At 38.8% G+C, this 22,064-nt stretch overlaps 1 protein-coding gene across 1 annotated transcript; it reads left to right on the top strand.

The window, feature by feature from the left end:
- The first annotated feature begins 19,435 nt into the window (after positions 1-19,435).
- LOC139431341 (uncharacterized) lies at positions 19,436-20,656 on the top strand. Its single transcript, XM_071198996.1, has 2 exons — positions 19,436-19,476; positions 20,302-20,656. The coding sequence occupies exons 1-2, from the start codon at positions 19,436-19,438 to the stop codon at positions 20,654-20,656; spliced, it is 396 nt and encodes a 131-aa protein (XP_071055097.1).
- Positions 20,657-22,064: the final 1,408 nt, after the last annotated feature.

The raw sequence follows: 22,064 nt of genomic DNA, 5'->3' as shown, positions 1-22,064 counted from the left end.
GGAGTCACTGATAGTATTTAGGTACTCCTCAACTTCATGGCCTTCAGTTGGCTTACGCAACCCAATGTCGCCCAAACACCCAGTTAGCAAGGATTTGAACACGCCCACATCCGTCCTTCTGTGGTTACGCTTTAGGTTCTTTCCAATCTTTATGGTACCAAGATCGAAAGTGATCCATCTATGGTCGGACATTGAAACAATGTCAGAAACCGTCCAATTGTGGATCGAAGACGAGATACCCATCGAAGCGAGTGTGATGTCGATGACTGATTGACCTCTAGCGGTTATAAAGGTCGGCTCAGAGCCTCGATTAAGTATATCTAAATTACTGCTAAAAATGAATTCAAGAAGGGACTTACCTCTTCCATTATCATCAGCACTGCCCCAGGCAGTTGAGTGTGCATTAGAGTCACATCCGATGACAAGATTCCAGTTACCTTTCCTCGCGTCCTCGGCCAGCCTTTCCAATCCTTGGGATTAACTTAACCTTTCGGTTGATGGTACACCGCACTCTAATCGACGTAATGTCTCTTCCTGTATGCTGAGGCAACAGGTGAGCGCTTGCGTGTTTTGGTACGTAAATGGCAGTTCTGACCTTATTAGTGGCAGGGCAACTAAAAATAGAACCGCTTAAACCACTGAAACCGCAGACCTTGGATTTAAAAACCCAAGGTTCTTGGATCAGTGCGATAGTGTTAATCATCATATCAAGGTGGCGACAAAGGGTGGCAGTTGCTGCCCTACTATGATGTAGGTTGCACTGCACCACCCTTAATTCGTCACCTACCTTGTATACATCACCTTTTCCGTCCATTATGAAGAGGTGAGTTGATCAGCTGATGCTGTTCTGGGCGGAGGTGTATCCAGGATGGATTCATCCAACTCCTTGCTCGAAGCCGGGGTTTTGGGGTCGGCCTCTAGGTTGATGAGAGTGTCCTCATCTTCCTCAGCGGTTGGAACATCAGCTGTTTCCATCCGCCCTGCCGTTTCACCCTCCGCGGCTGCTCCATCTCCCTGCTCGGGGTCTTTTAATCTGCCGACGCGGGCCTTTAAGGTGTTGAAAAGGTAGCAGATTCTACCTTCATGGGTTTTAAGCCATTCGGCGTCCTTCTTCGCTGCTCCGAAGACAATGAGGCGACCCACAGGGTCTGTCCTCACTTCGTAGCGGAAGAGGCACCAGCTGGCGACATCTAGGTGTCTCTTTTGGGCCGCTAGTATCTGAAGTGTCTGTTCCCTAGTGTTCACATCCACATCAGTATCGGGAATCCAAATTTGGATTCTAGAGAGGGTAGGAAGATCAACTTCCCTGACAACGCTTAATACTACGCCCTCTAGGGGCGGTATCAGCGGTACTGCAGCCCTCAACCACGTTAGAGAGTGATCATCATTGCAGGCGACCTTTAAGATCTGGCCTGCATAGACCATCGATCCAAACGTTGGTATTGGCGTTTGTTGTTTAGGGTCGAGCTGAGTAATTACTTCGACCAAAGCGTTCGTCAGCTCGTATTTAACATGACCGGCCTCAGTCTCGCTGAGTTTCCCCAGCTGATTTTGGCCGTTAATAATGGCGACTTTAAGGTGCGACATCAGCGCGTCCTTGAAGCCTTTTTTAGGGCCCTGTCGAGCCGGTTTATCCAGGGCGGATTCCTGCCTCTTCCTCTTCGATTCCCTCAGTGAGGGTTCTGTAGAGGTGGCGGATCGCTGCCTCTTGGGTTGCGCCCTCGCCTGTCCCTGGGTGCGGACATCTTTCCTACCACTTTGCAGTGGTTGGTTGTTCCTAGCTCCCCTAGGTGGCTTTTGAGGGGCCCGGCTGTGGCCTGGTTTCAGGTTCTCAGAAGCGAGAGCCGCTCTCTCCTTCCTTCTCCTGTTTAGTTCGGCCCCACACGATCTATGCCGGTGTCTACGGTGGCGGACTTCTATGAAGTCCTCGCCTCCGGACGGTCCGGTTTGCGGTGTGGATACCGCTGCGAGTTTAGGGGTTGAGCTTCCTGAACTCATTCCACCTAGAAAATAGAACACAAGCCTCCCTTGCCACTACGATCAACCAACCCGAACGAAATTCGGGCGGTTCACGTGTGAAAAGTTAGGTTATGTTAACGTAAGCGGGTTATCAACGATAAAACGGACTTACCCCGCAGAAAAAGTAATGAAATATTACCTTATGCAGTGCACACGACACCTACTTACGTGAATTAACACGTTAAAACAATCACGGCACTAGAAAACTCTTAAAACACTCGAAAATCGCGGAGAGTTTTCTTTTCGCGTCTTTACGCAGCCGCAGCCAAGATGGCGATCTCGATCGGTTATAACGGTCTTTGGACATCCAAACTTTGTTATTACGGTTTCATACAGTGCTTTGGACACTGCCTTTGCTGTGGCGCTTCGTAGAGGTCGGCACTCTACCCACTTGGTAAAACGATCTAGGAAGACTACTAGATAGCAATTTCCCTTTTTTGATCGCCGTAACGGGCCTACTCAATCGGTGCTTACTATTTCCCATGGACAGTTATTTGGGTACGGTTGCATTTTTCCCGGCTTCTGTTGTTGTGTTGTCTTATATCGTTCTCCTTTTTCGGAATTTCTACAAATCGGGTGGAAACTGTAACGTATCGAGGTAGTGTGGGAAGTATACTCGGATATATTTAATTTTCGGTAATTTTTCTGGATATTCGGTTTTTGAATAATAAAAATAATGTATTAAAATAAATAAAACAAAATTCGGGGAATAAGACCTCAAAATAAAAGAAAAACGGAAAAAATGAATGCGGTTATCTAAACTCAAAGGAAAATTAAAAGAAAATAAAAAATCACGGACGACTATGTCCAAAAAAAAAAATAATTTTTTTTTTTTTAGTCTTTCTAGTCGGTTTGTGTCGGTATTCTCCATACTTTGCAGCAATAGCTGCAAAGTTGCAATAGAGCTGCAATAGGTGCATTTGCACCATCGAGACATCGTGCCCGTCTTCCCACATCTCGAACAGAAAAGAATTGGTTCGAATTGGCAGTTTTCTCGCCGATGTCCCTCATTACCGCATCTCCAGCAAGTATCTTTGCTGACTTTAATTACCGCCCTCGGTGATTCTGGTTGTTTTGGCGGAATCGGTTTTTCGGGATTCTCTTTTGGTTGTTTATTTAAGGACATCCCTAGCACGTCGAGAATTTCCCAGAGTGGCGGTATTACTTCATCAGTTTGCGTGCCGAAGTCTTTATATTGTTTGCTGTGGGTTGCGGTGTTCTCGGTTGTCGGTTCGTCGGAGATGTTCTCTGTTGTCGGTTCGCAGGATATGTTCTCTGTTGTCGGTTCGTAGGATATGTTCTCTGTTGTCGGTTCGCCAGAGATGTTCTCTGTTGTCGGTTCGCCAGAGATGTTCTCTGTTGTCGGTTCGTCGGAGATGTTCTCTGTTGTCGGTTCGCCAGAGAGGTTCTCTGTTGTCGGTTCCATGGTGCTGTCTTCCTCCTCGAAATTAAAGTCATGGACCCAGGACCCTAATGACACGATGTCTATGTCCATATCTGACATGTTCTGTAGAAGAGAAAAGTTATTACTCATAATTTCAAGGCAAATTATCTTATAGGGAAGACTGGTGGTGGATAACAGCACAACACAACGGATTATATTACGGTAATTAACGGGGAACGGTGGCTCTGACGGTTCGGCCATCCCGGGCTGTTAGAAGCTGCCGAATTCTTCCTGTCTTCCCCTCCGGTCTGAACCTTTTCAGCGCATTGGTATAGGCGGGAGTCAGTGGTTCGCCGTTAAGGATTGCCTCCGCCAAATCCGCATCTGTTATCGGGGTTTCTTTCGGTTCGGTCGGGTTTTCGTCGGAGGAGGGAGTTTTCAGGGCATTTGAATCGGTATTAGAAGTCGGAGAAGGTTGAAATGGTTCTGTGCCGTTCAGATTTAGCTGTGAGAGCAATATCTGACACGGCATTATCACCCTCTTCCTCTTCTTGGCTTCGATCCTTCCCTGGAGCTCTTTGGCGATCTCCTTAGCCCTCTTTTCCCTCTGAGTTTCCAAACTCCTCTGCCTCGCCCGGTCGATGGTCGGGTCCATCTCAAATTGCGGTTCGCCTTTTTGTACTCTTTTCGGCATCTAGATTACGGTAAAAATTCGGTTTTAGATCTTTGACATGGACTCGGTAGGATCGGTTTCCACGGACATTTTGGACTTCATATACAACGGGTGATAGGATGCGAGACACCACATAGGGACCGGAATATTTTGGAGCTAGTTTCGCCGCAAAACCTTTCTGTTGCGACGAGAGATGATGTTCTTTCTTCATTACTAGTTCTTTTAATTTCGGTCGCCAGTCTCGTCTTCGGAGGTTATAATGATGGCTTTGTTCATTAAACCCGCGGGCTATCCTCATTTGGACAAAATCGGCAATGTCTTTCATTTTCTGAAGTTTTGAGGCATGTAAAGTTCGGTCATGTTCCATGTCCTCATTTTCCAATTCCTTTGACTCTGGTTCATTTATCCGGTAAAGACCTTTCGGGACTTCTAATTCTCTTTCAAAGTTTAAAAATGCTGAGGAATATCCGGTAGTATCATGTTTTGCGGTATTGATTGCGAAGACCAAATCGGGTAAAAATTCATCCCATAATTTGTGATTCTCTTCACAAAATTGTGCGATCATGGTTTTAATCGTTCGGTTGGTCCGTTCAACGGGATTTGCTTGCGGAGTATACGGTGTATACGGAGTATCCAATAACTCTTGAAATGGCTGTCCGGTGAATTGTGTTCCATTATCGGTTATAACGGTCTTTGGACATCCAAACTTTGTTATTACGGTTTCATATAGTGCTTTGGACACTGCCTTTGCCGTAGTGCTTCGTAGAGGTCGGCACTCTACCCACTTGGTGAAACGATCTAGAAAGACTACTAGATAACAATTTCCCTTTTTTGATCGCGGTAACGGGCCTACTAAATCGGTGCTTACTATTTCCCATGGACGGTTATTTGGGTACGGTTGCATTTTTCCCGGCTTCTGTTGTTGTGATGTCTTATATCGTTGACACGACTTACCACTTCTAACATATTTCGCGATGTCTCGGAAAATTCCCGGCCAGTAATATCGTTGGGCGATCTTAGCAGCCGTCTTAGCAATTCCCAAATGTCCTGCCGTCGGTGAATCGTGATTTTCCTTAAGAATGTGGTATCGTAATGATTTCGGAAGACAAAGTTTCCACGGGTCGGTCATCTCCATCTCATTAAAGTCTAGTGTATCCCAAAAATGTCGGTAGAGTTTCCCGTTTTTAATGCAATAATCCGGATACAGTTTTGGATTTTTCTCAACTTCGGATTTCTTCCTTGAGTACCATTTACAGTTCTCGGCCTCTTCGGTTTTAATGATTGATGAGTCGGTGGTTAATGGAGCTCGGGATAATGCATCAGCAATTTTATTTAATACTCCCTTTCGGTATTTGACTTCAAAGTCAAATTGTTGTAGATACATAGCCCATCTAGCTATTCTTCCTGACGGACTTTTTATCGAATGTAACCATCTGAGGGATTGATGGTCTGTTATTACGGTAAATTTATATCCTTCAAGATACGGTCTCATTTTCTCTATGCCCCAGACTATGGCTAAACATTCTTTTTCTGTTACGGAGTATGATTGTTCTGTTTCGTTTAAAGAGCGGCTGGCATAGGCAATCACATGTTCTCCTCCATCCCCGCTGGGTTGGGTTAACGCTGCTCCGAGTCCCTGGTTAGAAGCGTCGGTCTGGAGCGTAAATTTCTTACTGAAATCAGGACACGTTAATACAGGAGTGTCGGTAAGAGCGGATTTCAGAGCGGTAAATGCGGTTTCCTGTTCTTCGGTCCAACTCCATCGTTGTTTCTTTTTTAGTAATTGATTTAACGGGGCTGATATCTTAGAAAAATTCGGTATAAATTGGCGATACCAGGAGGCAATTCCTAAAAATCTTCGTAAACCACGAACAGTAGTCGGAACGGAGATAGCTTTAATTGCGGCTATCTTTTCGGGGTCGGTTCGGATTCCTTGATCCTGGTACAGTGAATGCGGTAATTGGTCGACTTTCGGGTGTTAATGCCACCTGCCAGTATCCTTGTTTCAGGTCAATACAGGAGATGTATTTGGCGTAGCGGAGTTTATCGAGTAATGCCATTAATCGGCATTAATGAACGGTAACGGGTATGCGTCTTTCCTGGTGACGGAATTAACTTTTCGAAAATCCACGCAGAATCGGAATTTACCATCTTTCTTTCGGACCATAACGATTGGTGAACTCCATGGGCTTTTAGATGGTTCGATGATGTTTTCTTTCAACATCTCGTCGACTTCGGAATTAATTGCTTCCTGTATATACGGATTCTGTGGACGATATCGTTGTTTAATCGGTTCAGGATCCAACAATTTGATTTCGTGTTGGATTAACGGGGTTACTCCTTGAATATCCTGGAATCTTGGTAATTGACCCTGTAGGAACTTACTTAGAACACGGTCTTCATCGCTATTTAATTCGGATGATGGCAATATCTTGCAAATACTTCCGATTGGGCTACATTCGGATTGAAGATTGTCGGTTCTGGATGGTATGGGTGAATTGATTGTAATTAAGACATAATTTCTGTCTTCGTATTAAATCCATTCCGATAATCATATCGGTGGTTAAGTTCGGCAGATACGGTACCACGGCGGTACATTTCACTTCAGCTATATCCATCTTGAGTCGGCATGCGAATAGGATTTCGGTAGTAGCTCCATTTGCTAAACGAGCGGATGGGACGGGTGATTGTACTGGAGATAACTTTTTGTTTTGGCATCTACGATTAACCACATTACCAACATACGAATAAACTGATCCGGTATCAATCAATGCGGAAAAATCTTTTCCCAAAATTCTCACTTTAACGTGAGGTCGCACATCAGGTGATGTTGAAAATATCGGTGAAGTCGCGGATCGGTTACAAGGACACTTTCTGGATAGAACTGCTTGTTTCTTGCATCTGGAACAGAATAATTTTGGTTGTCCAGTGCATTGATGACGGTAATGACCAGTCTCCCCGCATCACCAGCATAAGGGGTTGTCATTTCTCGGTGTGGTCTTTGGGATGGTACCAGTAGCGTTTTGTCGATTGTCGGTGTTATTTTGTTTTGGTATTCCCAAAACCACATAATTAACAACCTTGTTCCACCTTTACTTGTTTTAAATAGTGGTGGGGAAGTGGGAAGAAACTTTTAGTTTAGTAAACGTAACGTTAAAAACTCACACGCACAAAGATAAAGGATAACGTCTCAGAGACGTATGGCATGTAATTATAATATTTAAAAAAAAAACAGTGTCCTTATTGTCTAAAATTAGTACTATAAATAGTTGTTAGTCTATAAATATTAGTGAAATAAAACTGATCGCGCGACAAGAAGCCGGGACAAATATTTTAAGGTGCTGGTGGATTTCGATAATAAAAGAAGAAAAGAAATAAAATAAAAGATATTTAAAATTGATCTTACTTTTAATCCTTCCCCTTGTACTCACAATATTTAAATTAGTTGTTAGTTTAATTAATTCTTATCAATGACGCGCAACACCGATCTTCTTCCGCTCACGCCCGGTCGAAGAGAGAGATTTTTTATTTACAAATTGGACACGGTCGTTTCGGGGGTGACGTAACCGTGAGCAAGCGCGATTCTTACAATTTTTAAATTTAGATCTAAAATAATCTGAGATTGGGGCGAGGGACGAACAAAAACAATGACTTACCAAAAATAAAATATATTTTGAAAACAGCAAATAAAAATGTAAACTCCCTTACAAATCAAACAAAAATTATTTTCTAAAGGAACTTCTAATACTTTATACAAGATAACTTCATTCTGCGGATTTTAGAAAGATAATATGAACAATACCTATTCTTTTTTACGGCAGGCTCTTCTTCATCTGTCTGATCACTATTTTCAATAACCTGTGGCAGCATTTCCGATATGTTCTTCCGAAGAGTCCTCTTCAAAGTTGGTGCCTCTTGCCTTTTGCCATCAGAGGTGAAGCTCTGTACTTAGTTTCTTCATATAATCTTTAAGTGGCTTTTCATTTTTTGATAGAATGTTGTGACAATAAATGACATACGAGTTCACGTTCAAAAGCTCAAAAGCTTTTCTTCAAAAGCTAAGTTTAATATGCTGTGTTAATATGCTGTTTGTCTTTCTAGAGCAAGACATAGACGAACACATTTGGTCAAAAGTGTCGTCGACACCTCACTTTGTCTGGTTATAATAGATGAATCATCTCTGGTTTTCCAGTTGTTTGATTAATTGTACCATCCTCATCACATGATGATAACAAATAAACCATTTTTGATGGTTTTGGTTTATATGATACTAGAGTCAAAGGACCGTCATAACAGAACATTGAAGTGCCGACTGTTCGCGATGGAGTATTTTTCATTTGTTCTGGAATCTCTCGCTTGTTTGAACGTTTAGTGCCAACGAATGTTATTACATACAAACGATGTCTACAAAAATCTCACAAAAGTTTCATAAAAGATAATCATACGTCTCTCGGACGTACAATATAGCCAATCTAGTTATTACGGGTACTTACTTTTACGCCACAGCCATCCCGTGTGAGCTTCGGTCGTCAACTGAGTTGGTTGAAATAGACAACATGCTGCGGCTTACAATGAAAAAGAAACAACACTACATTGCCGCGCTATATGACTCACGGACGTAGATTATGTTTCTAGGGTTAAAAATATTACTCTCGTTAAACAAGATTCGAAATAAATTATGCTCGCTGGAGTTAGATTGGCGGATGTAAATTGAAATTATGATGAAAATAATTAAAAAAGATGAATTAATAAAAAAAACCCTTTAAACTATTCTTTTTTAATTTATTTATTTTATAAATCAAAAAAAGATCTTTTATTTTATTATAAAAATAAAGGTTTACAAGTTTTATTATAAAAAATCCTATACCAATTACTCACTAAAATTCTTGAAGGAATCTTTCGGTTGTTCGTGCAGTATGTGCGATTGCATTATCATGTTGAAAAAATCCTTCTTGTAATTCATCAGCATGTAATTATTCAATGAATTCTTCTAACAAAGCACTTTGACAACTTTCTGCATTGACTGTGTCATGGAAAAACACATGGCCAATAATTCTACGTCTTGACATAGCAATCCATACTCCTGTTTTAACGGTATGTAACTGTGCTTCAATGAAAACATATGGATTTTCAGAACTCCAATGTCGATAATTTTGTGAGTTCACATAACCATTTAAATAAAACCAAGCCTCGTCAGAAAAAAATGTTTTGTCCAATACATCATTATTTTTTAAATTTTCATTAAACCAATTACAATAAGTAATACGGATTTCAAAATCTAGGGGCAGCAATTCTTGTACTACACGAACTTTATAAGGTGTAAAATGTAATTCTTTTTTCACAACGGTGTGACACGATCCGTAGGACAATCCTGTTTGTTGTGATAATTGTCGTAAAGGTTTCCGGGGACTTCGCTCCATACGGGTTCGGATATCTTCAAGAACTTCTTTGGTTAATCTTTTCGGTCGACCAGGACTTTTTCCAGGACCAACACTTCCAGAATCATCAAAGCGTTTGTCAACTTTCCTAATGTGATGACATAAGGTATCATAATCTAGAATTACGGCATTTCTTGCTCGCGGAATAATGGATAACACTTCACGAAAATCTCCACCGAAGACATATACCTTTCCTCCCATCGGACGATCGGGCCGCATAACATCTTTTAAACATCTATCAACGGCGTGCACCGCGAAGAGAGGCGACATGGGCGTCCCAAACAATCAACTGCACGTCGTCTCTAATAAAAGCGGATTCGGGACTATCGACGGCAAATCCTGACACGGTATCTTCGTTTAGCTGTAATGGTAACTTAAACGCTCTGTGCACAGTTTTTCCATTTTCTAACAGTACGGCGGCTATACCGGTCCACGCCACCGAGATGACACTCTTTCTATAACGACGTCGCACGTAGTTCAACAGAGTATTATACAGGAACGTTTCTCCTGTTGTGACGTCCCTTTTCTGGTACGGTCCTAGAAAAGGACCTGTTGACGGTTCTCGGGCGCCACCTTATGTTTAGAGAGTTAAGGAACTCTTTATCCTCCAAGTAGCTTTTGGGGGTTACATTCGGAGATTCAGGGATTCGGTAAGGGAAAGAAGAAAACTACAAAATTCGGGAAACAAATAACCATAAACTTTATTAACAATAAAATAATCAAATAGGAGAGCAGTTTATTAATTTTTAACCACGGTCGGAGAATGGGAACGGTGGGAATAAATTGACAAGACTATGACTTTATAATAAATGAGCTTAAATGAAACAAACAAAAAATGAAGAGGAGGTATTGGATACACCTGGAAACCTTCTTAAGATGTAAAGAAACGGAATACTCGAAGAACCTTCCAAGAGTACTAAGGTTGAGTACCAAGGTTGGTTTTGTACAATGAAATGTACAAAAATTAATGAAAGATAACAAAAATAAAATCAGTCTTTCAAAATAAATTGCTAAGAAAATTATTAAAAATTTATAATTTAAAATTATTTAAATTATTAAATTAGCGAATATCTTCGGAACTAATGAAGGCTGTTTGCGGACTGTTGAAAACTGTCGTAGAACTATTGAAAATCATAATTTTGGTCGGCTATTTATACTGTTTCGGGGTGAAAACTGGATTCTTCCGGGTGGGGGATCGTATCAATACAAGTTATCAAAAACTTATTTACAATGCGCGGCGCTAATTAATAAAAATAGCAAAAATCTAACGGCGCTATGGGATGCGGGACACAAAACGGATAAAATCGGTTAAGCAATAGCCGAGTAATTAACGATGATTAACGGAAAAAATTATAACATAAATCAAAAGATAGCTTTACTTATACGGAAAATCACAAAAATATTATTAAAAACCAAACAATCGGCCACTGTTTACGGCACTTATATACACAAACGTATTCCCAACCACGTGTTTCACTTTAAAACCAATTAATCGGTATTTATTTACGCGCACCTTAACACAAAACAATTCCAGCAGTTGTGCGATGTTCGGGGCAATCCTACATGGGCAATATTTTCCACGGATGACCATCAGGAACGGAGTAATTTAATTAATTATGATGCGGGATGCGGGATTTGTAAATGTTTGAAATCGGTTTGATCGTTCTACGATTTCTAATTCCGCAACATAAAAAGTAGTCACTGTACGGTAGCCCATCGGTAGTTCGCTGATCGCTGAAACTTCCTCGAAACGGTCGGCTGGACTGATAGAATCATATTGCTTGTCGTACTTTGTTTGAAAATCAGTTAATTTCGGTTTTATTTAATTATTTGATAATAATTTTTCGGTGAGCACATGTTTTCGTGATTCACCAATTTTATTAATTACTTTTATTTATTGATGATTTGGTCAGGGAACGTACTCGGAATTCAACTTAACGGTTTTAAAATGGGAAACGGGGAAAATCAAAGTTTAACCTTTCGTTACTCACCTTTGAATTCTGTGATCTGTTACTCACAGCGGACTACCAGTCCGCACCACAATTATTAGATCTGAAGTGATGCTATTGAATCAGAAATATATTTACAAACAACTAAACGTCTTTTAATGTAAGTATGTGTTAAAAATTATATATTTCAGATCTAAAGAATAGAAATTTTGAGTGTGAATGATTGTATATAAATTCCATAAATAATAGATATACATATTAGACGCTTTATTCTAAAATGAAAATCAATAACTTTGTACAATAATTTATTTACATGTAACTACAAAAATGCGATTATATTTCTTCGAAACATTCAGAACATACTAGAATAGAATGCTCACCACAAATGAATCGAAAACATCTTTTACAAGAAAATCTTGTTGCGTGAATTTTTACACGATTGCAAAAATTACATCTTCCTCTTACATTCGATTATGTTTGCGGTTGTTGTTCCGTTCTTATATCGAGCTTAAGAATTTCTCGGATTCTGAATTTGATCGCTCTTGGTATATTAAGTTGTTGCAGACATTAGCGGAGGGAGGGAGTCTTTCACCAACGCAGCTGATAAATTTTGAAGAAATTCTCTTCGACGAAACCGTATTATTTCTGTGTTATTCAATAAATAAATAACTTGCGCATTTTTTCCAGCTACATTTAGCAAGGCGTAAAATATCACCATTGGCCACCTTTGAGTATTTTTTGCACAGTTGTATGCAGCACATAACGTGTCCAATATATCTACACCTCACATCACCTTTTGTGCGATTGTAATCCATTATCATGTCAGGTTTGCCAGTTTCTTCATCAATTTTGTAATCATGATGTAAACTTGATAACAATAGAATATTTTTGTTTCTTTTGGGAATATATGAAACTAAGGTAATGTTTTTCTGGAAACCGTACATGGTGGATCCAATTGGTCGTCCTTTAGGGTTTGAAAACTCAAGTGGTAATTCATGTTTGTTTTTTCTGACAGTCCCCAAAGAGGTCAATTTGAAATTAGTTCTTAGAGTATTGATTAGAGCTAACGACGTAAACCAATTATCGGCTGTCACATTTCTATTTGAACCTTTTAGTGGTTCGCATAGACTTTCTACTACAGATTGAGAAGAATTATTACATGAATATCGCCCCATTGGTTGAATGCCTACGTACACTTCTAAGTTGCAAGCAAAGTATGTCTTTGCATCTGCCAAAGCAAATATCTTAATTCCATATTTATTTGGCTTGCTTGGAATGTATTGTCTAAAGGGGCATCTTCCCCTAAATCCCTCTAATTTTTCGTCAACTGTTACATACTCAAATGGAGCATATGCATTTCTGCAATTTTGAACAAAGATTTCAAATATATCTCCCACAGGAGCTAATTTGTCGATTTTCTTTCATTCCGCATCTCCAAATCGTCAAAACGTAAACTTTGTAACAAAAATTGAAATCTAGTTCGCGTCATAACTAACCGAAATAATTCTATACCTGTTCCGTTCGTGCTCCACTAATCCGCAACGTGTAGTCGATTGGATTTCAACACTCCACCCAAATAAAGTAGTCCAATTAGTCCTTTTATTTCCGACAAACTAGTCAGTTTCGTATCCATTTCTCTACTATAGTTTTCTTGGTGTTTTTGAATGTATTTGTTGGTGCAAATCATAATGATATTTATTATATCTATGTTGAAATATTACTTCCAAATTTCTAATTAATTCTTGGTACCTTTTAGCAAAGCTTTTGGACTCGGCAAATGTTTTATTATATTCTCGGGACGCGTTCTTACATTTCGACGTGGACCATGTTTTTGCCATTTTGTAGAATCTTTCCCAATGAAATATGGACCTATTGATGGTTCTTGTTCTGCATCTGATACTACGATAATTTTCAGTAATTTTCCGGGTTTTTCGGTTTTTGAAACATAAAAATAATGTAACTTCGTTACACCGTGCCTCCCGGCCCGTCTACGTAATATAAATTACGTCCAGTCCGTAATCCTACCATATTAAATCCGATTTCCAACGTCACTTCGTCGTATACCCGCAATTGCTCTCCGTTTAATGGCCTTCTGATTTCTTCTTCTTCTTGTTCCTCTTCTCCTCCTACTCTTACGTCTTCATCCGCCGTTCTTCTCGCGTTTCGTAACGCTTCCTCGTCCACCCACGATAATCCGATCGCCTGCAGCGTTCCCGTTTCGTCGTAGTTGCTCTTCGATTTCTCTCAACGCTTTAGCTTCCACTAAGCTTTTGTCGTTACCGGCGTAAAGGAGGATGATTTCCGTGATTCGTTCAACTATAATTGATTTAATTCTAACGCGGCATTATCTACGGCAACCAAACAAATAAGAGCAAACACGCGCCTAAGACGTTTCGTAGCAGCGTTATTCTCAACGCTTCGAATGATGTGGAATCCGCTACGTGCGCCAATAGCATTCGAAGCTAAAATGTTTCCATTTTTCATTTCATTTCAAGGCATTCATTTCGTTGCGCTATTCCATTGTCCCTAGCGCTTGATACCAATACTTACTGCCCTCGTCACACCGGTTACACCCTCGTTAGACCTCTACTTGTTTTAAATAGTGGTGTGGAAATGGGAGGAAACTTTTAGTTTAGTAAACATAACCTTAAAAACTCACACGCACAAAATTGAAAATGTTACTCTCTTTAAACAAGATTCGAAATAAATTCTCTCTGGAGTTAGATTGGGGGATGTAAATTTAAATTGTTATGAAAATAATTAAAAAGGATTAATTAATAAAAAGAAAATCCTTTAAACTATTCTTTTGTAATTATTGTTGTGATTTCTTAACATCGTGTCTATGATGAAAGTAAACGTCGATTTATTTATACTTTAACGATGTTATTCTTTATTTATCTTTCTACATGTTTCGAGGAACTAGTCCTCATCTTCAGGAAGAAATCGTCGGATTCATGAATATAATGTTACCATAATTGAATCTGTTGATTGTTTTATATGATGTATATGGATATTAAATGTTATCTCCAAATTACCTTTCGTTCTATGTGCATAGAAAGTGGGTTAAAGTATAAATTAATCGACCTTTACTTCCATCATATTCTTTTGTAATTAATTTATTTCAAAAATCAAAAAAAGATCTTTTATTTTATCATAAAAATAAAGGTTTAGAAGTTTTATTTATTATAAAAGGAATTCAAAATGTTGACCATTATTTTCGTGATTCTTCTTTTCGTATTATCGAAGACCTGTACAAGTTGCTCTGCCGTTATTTGTTGAACATTGTGTCGTATTGCATCTTCCCATTCTTCTATGGTATTTGAAACGGTTTTTGTAGACAGAATTTTTTAAATTACCGAATAAAAAGAAATCTAGAGGGGTTAGATCGGGTGAGCGAGGTAGCCAACATCCTCTACCGATTACTCGATCATCATAAAATTCATGAAGGAATCTTTCGGTTGTTCGTGCAGTATGTGCAGTTGTGCATTGTCATGTTGAAAAATCCTTCTTCCAATTCATCATCATGTAATTATTCAATGAATTCTTCTAAAAAAGCACTTTGACAACTTTCCTAATGTGATGACACTGATGACATAAGGTATCCTAATTCACTACATTTCCCGGGAATGTCTCTAAATTTCTCAACACAAAGACCTGTTGAATATTTCCATACCCCATTTTGATCTTTTACTCCATTTCGAAGATAAGATCGGAGAAGAAACTTTGAAACTTGTCTTTTTCTAAGGTGAACGGCATGATTTAATCTAAAAATAAATCAACGAAATTTATACCAAACCGATTTAAAATAAAATAATTATTTACCATATAGAAAAATCACAATCGAATTTTAGTCTTAATAAAGACAGACAATATTAAATAAAACCGCAATAAATTCAAAATGAAATATTGAAAATACCGAACGCCAAAACCAAGACCACGACTCTGAGCTCAGCCGATCGAAACCATTGAAACTAAAAATCAATATCACCTCGTCAACCAATAAAAACGTTGAAAATTTGAAACAAGTAGAGGTGGAAGGAGGCTGTGATGAGGGCAGTAAGCATTGGTATCAAGCGCTTGGGAAAGTAGTTTCTAACGGACCGGCTTTTTTGATCTCTCGGTACAATCCGGTAATTTGTACACGTTCTTATGTAAATATTTTACAGAGGCCAACGATCCGCATATCTCGAAGTTTATTACCACATCTCCCATTTGGATCGATCGGCCGTCGTACGGTCTCTTGTATTGCGGCTGTTGTATATGACCCACATGCAACATCGTTTGTTCTCTTCGTGCACGCTCCGTCGCGCATACATGAGGCGCTGGGATTGTGTAGGCCGCATGGACGATGTATATAACACTCGGCGACTCTTCGATGTAATCTGGGCTGTTCGTTTTCTTCCGGCAAACGGACGGATATTAATTTATCGATACTTTCGACATCTTCAAATTTATCTTTGGGTCTCATTGTAACTAAAATGTGGGCGTGCGGTAAACCACGTTTTTGAAATTCGATTGTATACATGTAATTGAGCACGACTCCATAAAGTTGCTTATTGACGATGTCGTCTATGAATTCGTTTAATTTCGCTTTAAACACCCTCGCAACCAAGTCCGGCTGGTGCTTTGAATTTAATCCCATTACGGATTGCACGTCATTGTATAGTCTTCCACATCAAGATCGGTTTTTATGACTGTCATAAATAAAAGCAGGGGTGATTTTTGTCCGCTCGAGTACCTGAAAAGATTTATGACAGTCAGACAAGGACAGGGTCGAACTTAAATATTTTTAAACTAAAGTTTAATGAACAACCAAAGTATAGTTATAACAACTAAAATTTAATTATAAAAACTAGTATAAAAGTCAATGTATAAAAGCTAAAATTTAATTATTCGTCGTCGTAATCACAGCTATCATAATTTTCAAAGCTGCTTTCATCGGAACTCTCATTTCCTATATTTATAATAAATCGTTGAATATTTGGCGATACATAAGAATTTTCTACGTCCTTTACGTGTTTTACGCAGTTGCGAATCTCTTGACGAATTCAATGCACCACTTTGGCGTTTAAGGTTGGATCTGAATTATGTTTTCTAATATTTCGCTTTAAATTGCTCCAGATTAATTCTATTCGGTTCAAAATACAACGGTAAGGTGGTAATCGTAGAACTATATGTCCCGTTTCTTTTGCCCTGCCATCGATTACGTATTCGGTCAACTTCATTGACTTTCGCTAACAGCTTATCTTTGGTAATCTTTCCGTCCGGCATGGCAATATTATATTCTTGCATGTAGGATAATATATATTCTTTTTTATGCCTCTTTGCAGGTTTGGGGTGTAGAATTCGAGAATGATAACTTGCGTTGTCAAGAACAATTACCGACCTCTCCATGAAGAATAATAATACGTTTTCCTCTTGAACACGGTATCTTCAATGCACATTTCTCACTACCATTGGAAAAGCCCTTTTTTATTACATCATGGGTATCATACCAAGTTTCGTCTAAATAAACAATATTCCACTTCTCTTCCCGATATTTCCTAATTTGTTCAAGAAATTCCCACCTCCATTTTTTTAGCCGGGGAGTTTCGGTAATATGAGCTCGTCCGTCCAGTGATTTGTACTTAAATCCAATTGTTCGAAGATATCGTCGAAAATGCTCTTCAGAATAAGGTATTTCTACATGAAGTTCTTGTAATATATTCTTTAAAGAGGAGATAGTAGGCACGATATTTTCTGAATACGTATCGTAAATAACTGTTTTTATTTCCATTGTGTAAGTATCCGCAATTCTTAAGCAAACCTGAGAAGCTTTAGTGGGTCGATCGCTTGCAGATTCTCTATTCTCCAATTGCGCAATGAATCTTCGTACCGTTGTTACAGGAACCCCTGTCAATTCACTGGTAACTTGACACGCAGCAGAACAATTCCTTTCTTGTAATTTAACCTAAACGTTAACAACAATTCTTTTACTGTCTTCGGAATAAGACTGTCTTGGCGAAGTATTCGTAGATGGTGACACGTTTACCCACGGACGAAACATTTACGATACCTCCCACGTGGCGTTTAACAAAATACTCATCGACAATTTCCCCTGTCCTCTTTTATAAGTAGTTTCCATAAGCTATTTCAAAGTGTTTCTTAGAAAAAAATATTACTTTTAGGAATGTCTAAATAATAGAATAACAAAATTTTAAAGAATCTAATTATCCTCCGCCCTCTTTTGTAATTAGACAATGCATGCCTTCTCAAAACATTTCTTAGAAAAAATATGTACTTAATATTAGAAACACAACAAATAAGAGAATAATGAGTATTTATGTATCACTCAACTATTTTACAATTTGCAAGTAAACTATGTTCCTTAATGCGGCCCTCAGTGAGGAATCCCAGCATTCTACAATGGGAAACTACTCGTTTGCAACCCCGTCTTTGTTCGTTTTATAACTACAGTAGGAAAGTGACAGTCATAAAAACTGATCGCCGTGTGGAAGACTATAATAAACCTTTCAGGTATTTTCGATTCTTGTATCTTATACCGTATGCGATGTAGGTAACACCCATATTCTGCCAATTCTATTATCTGTACCTCTGAATTGGTCTTCCAAACGTCGTCGAACTACATCGGCCGACACGAGCCTAAATCTGTCTTGATTTTACTTCGAACACCATAATTCGCTTGCTTCCGCTCTGACCCACGCGTCCACGATATGTTGTTGAAACAGTTTTCCGAAATTATGCAAAATTGAAAATTCTTCCCGACACTGCAGCATGTACTTGTAAAACTTCCCTTATGGTAACGGTCTTCGCCGTATTCAGTTGATGTCGTAGCGTTACGTCGCAACCGTACTCTCCGTACGGGAAAATCAACGGATATACCATCGGATCGGCTAATTTATTCAAAATTTTCAATTCGTGATGTGCGTTTTTACTCTTCGGATATATTTTTAAATCTACGTCGAACAGCGGCTCATCTCCAACAAATACGGCAGCGACGTCGTTGCGACTTTCCAGTAAATTGTGAGTTGTCAAGTCGTTGCATATATTTTCTTTAAAACCCACCACCATATTTTCTGCGTCAACGCCTTCAACTCTTGTTCCTTTTTCTAAAAATTCTTTGATCGTCCTGTACGCCGATACCACCCTTACGTTGTCGTGGCGTAATATATTTTCGATCACGTCGACGACCTCTCGCACAACTCTATCTCCAATTTTTTGCATTAGCCATTCGGTCGCGTCATCGGCATCGATAAAATAATATTGATTCCCCCTCGAATTTGCGAAATCAGATATACATCGACAGATATACATCGTCCAAAGCGCCCGTATTGCACAACGCGACCACCGTCTTGACGGACTCGTTCAACGTAAGCGCTTTTCTGTACGTCATTTTGTGCGGAAACTCCGCGTGACGTTGTAACATTTCTTTTTTTAATTAATTAAAACAATTAAAACACGTAGATTTTTCCATTAAAATAATTTAGGAGTAATTTTATTTAAATTCTGAATGGAGGGTTACATAAAAATCAGGGTTTCTTTTTCCTTATAATTTCGAATTTTCGCGTTTTTTGGGCGTTTTCACATCTACCGATACGATACCGACACGACTCCGGCACGACAGCACGACACGATAATTATCGGCAGATTATGCACATTTACCGGCAACCGACACGGTAACACCACCTCCAGACACAGTGCGTTTAAAACAAGCAATATGGCTAGAACTAACAAACTATATTTACTTTATTTATTACACCTAAGACGAAAACGGCGAAATAAGCAAAGGCAATTATGGGTACATCCAATAATAAAGGTTAGATACTTAGAGGGTACCTATTATACTCTGTTTGAAAAATTGTGTGGTGACCCAAATAAGTTTTTTAATTATTTTCGCATGAGCAAAAATACATTCGATTATATATTAAGTATTGTAAGTGACAAGATCAAGAAGAAAGACACTCAATTTAGAATGGCTATACCAGCTGAAGAAATGCTAGCAGTGACATTGAGGTAAGTTATAATAAAAACTGGAAATTATTTAAATAATTCATCTCATTACTGTTATGGTTAGAAAACAAACAATAAACAGGTACTTTCTCTGGTGTATATTGATAAAATACTTTACAAAATATCTTATTTACATTTCGAAATCATTAAAATATCTGACGGTTGATTCGAGGTTGATGCGACGGATTGGTAGTCAAAAGTTTGCACAGAACTTTGGCGAGAATCAGACCGATTCATGGCAGGTGAAGGCATCGATGTATTTACGTGAATCTGTTGTAAAGTGGGAATGGAAGTGCGTCGACGTTTAATAGTCCTTATCGTCGTTAGAATTTCCATTTGTAAATCCATCAATTCTGATTCAGTCATGTCGCGGGTATATGGAAGAAATGACAGTAACAACATTTCTTGATCTGACCTAGGAGCAGGGTAAACAGTCGTATTTCCTGAAGATTGTTGTCCTCTCTTCAGTTCCGCCAGGATTTCACGCTCAATAATGTCTAACTTTCTTTTTGGCCTGCCCTATTTTCGGTTGAAGTTGATGGAGTGGAAGCAGGAATTGGTTGCTGTGAGTTCGTAAACTCCACAATTTCTGCATTGTCTTCTGGCATGCTAGATTGGTTAAAATTACTTTCCGTTTCGTCTTTCTGTGATATCTTTAACTGAAACTGGAGATGTTCGCTGCATATATATTTTTTTTTGCTCCTTGGCCGCTTTTAGTTCTTAATGATCTTAGGAATGAATCCCTAATGTTCGCCCATTTATTCATTCTACCATCTCCTGCAAAACATCAAATACAATTTATATTTGGCATTTTTCTTTTTGTTTTAGATATTTATCTACTGGATGTACGCTGACAGAATTGCATTATAATTATAACATTGTGTATATTGAAATATGGAATGCTCTTCGAACAATTCATTTGAAAGAATTAACACAAGAAGACTGGAAACACGTCACCAATGAATTTCAAAGAAAAGCGAATTTTCCTATGTGTGTTGGAGCTATTGATCGCAAACACATTCGAATCGAAAACTTTCCCCATGCAGGATCGATGAATTTTAATTACAAGAAATTCTACTCGGTGGTTCTTTTAGCAATTGCCGATACAGACTACAATTTTTTATTCGTGGATATCGGGGCTTATGGAAAAGATTGCGATTCGTCTATTCTTCTAAAATACTGAATTTTGGAGAAGATTAATGAATTAGATTTACCGGAAGCAAAACCAATATCTCCAGTAACGGGCCTGAAACTTCCATATGTTTTTGTTGCCGATAATGCATTCTCAATTAATAGACATATCTTAAAAGATTTCTGAAATCATAACTTAAGTATTAAACAACGTGTTTTTAATTATAGACTAGCAAGTTTCTTTAGCTTTTTTTTTGTATCGAATATACATTTTTTTTATATTGAATTTTTCCGTCAACGTGCCGATATCGTCTTGATCCGTATTGCCGCCATTTTGATCCTGAGATCTTCTCCACTGGAACAATCAGTCATTTAGATACGCTAAAAAAGAAAAAAGATTTAATTCGTATATATTGTATAGTCTCCGATATTTCTGGTGGTTTTTATGACCCTCAGAAACAGTAGCGGCAGTAATTATCACCCCGAAAAAGTACCTGGCCGTGATTTATGATAGGCCCTCGTAGCGAACTAGGTCCAGGGACGCACTTTTTTTTTATTTTATTTCATTTTGAATTATTTAACATTTCTAACCGGCGATTGTCGTTAATTCAAGTTTCTTCATCAGTGTCATAACAATTGTCACTTTCTCTGCATTCTAAGTTATCGTCAGGAGAATCATCAACACTAATAATAAAGCGCTGAACATGTGGCGACACATACGAATCTTCGACATCTTTCACGTGTTTTACGCACTGCGACCACAACTCGGATGAAATATTATTACATTCCTCACGTATTAAATCCACAACTTTGGCACTTATCGTCGGAGTTATATTATGTTTTCTTATGTTCCTCTTTAAGTTGCTCCAAATTAATTCTATAGGATTTAAGACGCAATGGTAAGTTGGCAGTCATAATACTGTGTGCCCTGAATTTTTTGCCATGTTGTCAATTACGTATTCGACCGTATTATTATTTTCATTAACTTTTTCTAATAGTTTATCTTTAGTTATTTTTCCTTCTGGCATAGCATTGTCTTTCATATAATTTAAAATATACTCCTTTTTGTGCCTTTTCGATGGTTTGGGATTTTGAATACGGGAGTGATAACTGGCATTATCGAGCACTACTACCGAATTTGGCTTTAAATTCTTCAATAACTGGTTCTTAAATGATAATCAGCAGAGCAATGTTTGATGTTTTTTGCAGACACTAACAGGGCATTTTTTGTAAAACCATTTTCTCCGCCTGCATGAAGAATAATCTCACGCTTCCCTCTTGAACATGGAGTTGCCAGTGCGCATTTCTGACTTCCATCAGATAGACCTTTTTTTAATACATCGTGAGTGTCATACCAAGTTTCATACAGATAAATTATGTTCCGCTTCTCTTCACGATATTCTCTGATTTTTTGTATAAAGTTCCATCTCCATGTTCTTAGTCGCGGAGTTTCCATAATA

This window comes from Onthophagus taurus, chromosome 8 (genome assembly GCF_036711975.1).
Source record: "Onthophagus taurus isolate NC chromosome 8, IU_Otau_3.0, whole genome shotgun sequence".
NCBI classification, from domain to species: domain Eukaryota; kingdom Metazoa; phylum Arthropoda; class Insecta; order Coleoptera; family Scarabaeidae; genus Onthophagus; species Onthophagus taurus.
This window is presented reverse-complemented; position numbering and strand designations above follow the sequence as displayed.

Coding starts and splice junctions, on each gene's coding strand:
- LOC139431341 (XM_071198996.1), top strand. CDS start 19,436: ATGGCTATACCAGCTGAAGAAATGCTAGCAGTGACATTGAG. Junction 19,477..20,301: donor ATGCTAGCAGTGACATTGAG/GTAAGTTATAAT, acceptor TTTTTGTTTTAG/ATATTTATCTACTGGATGTA.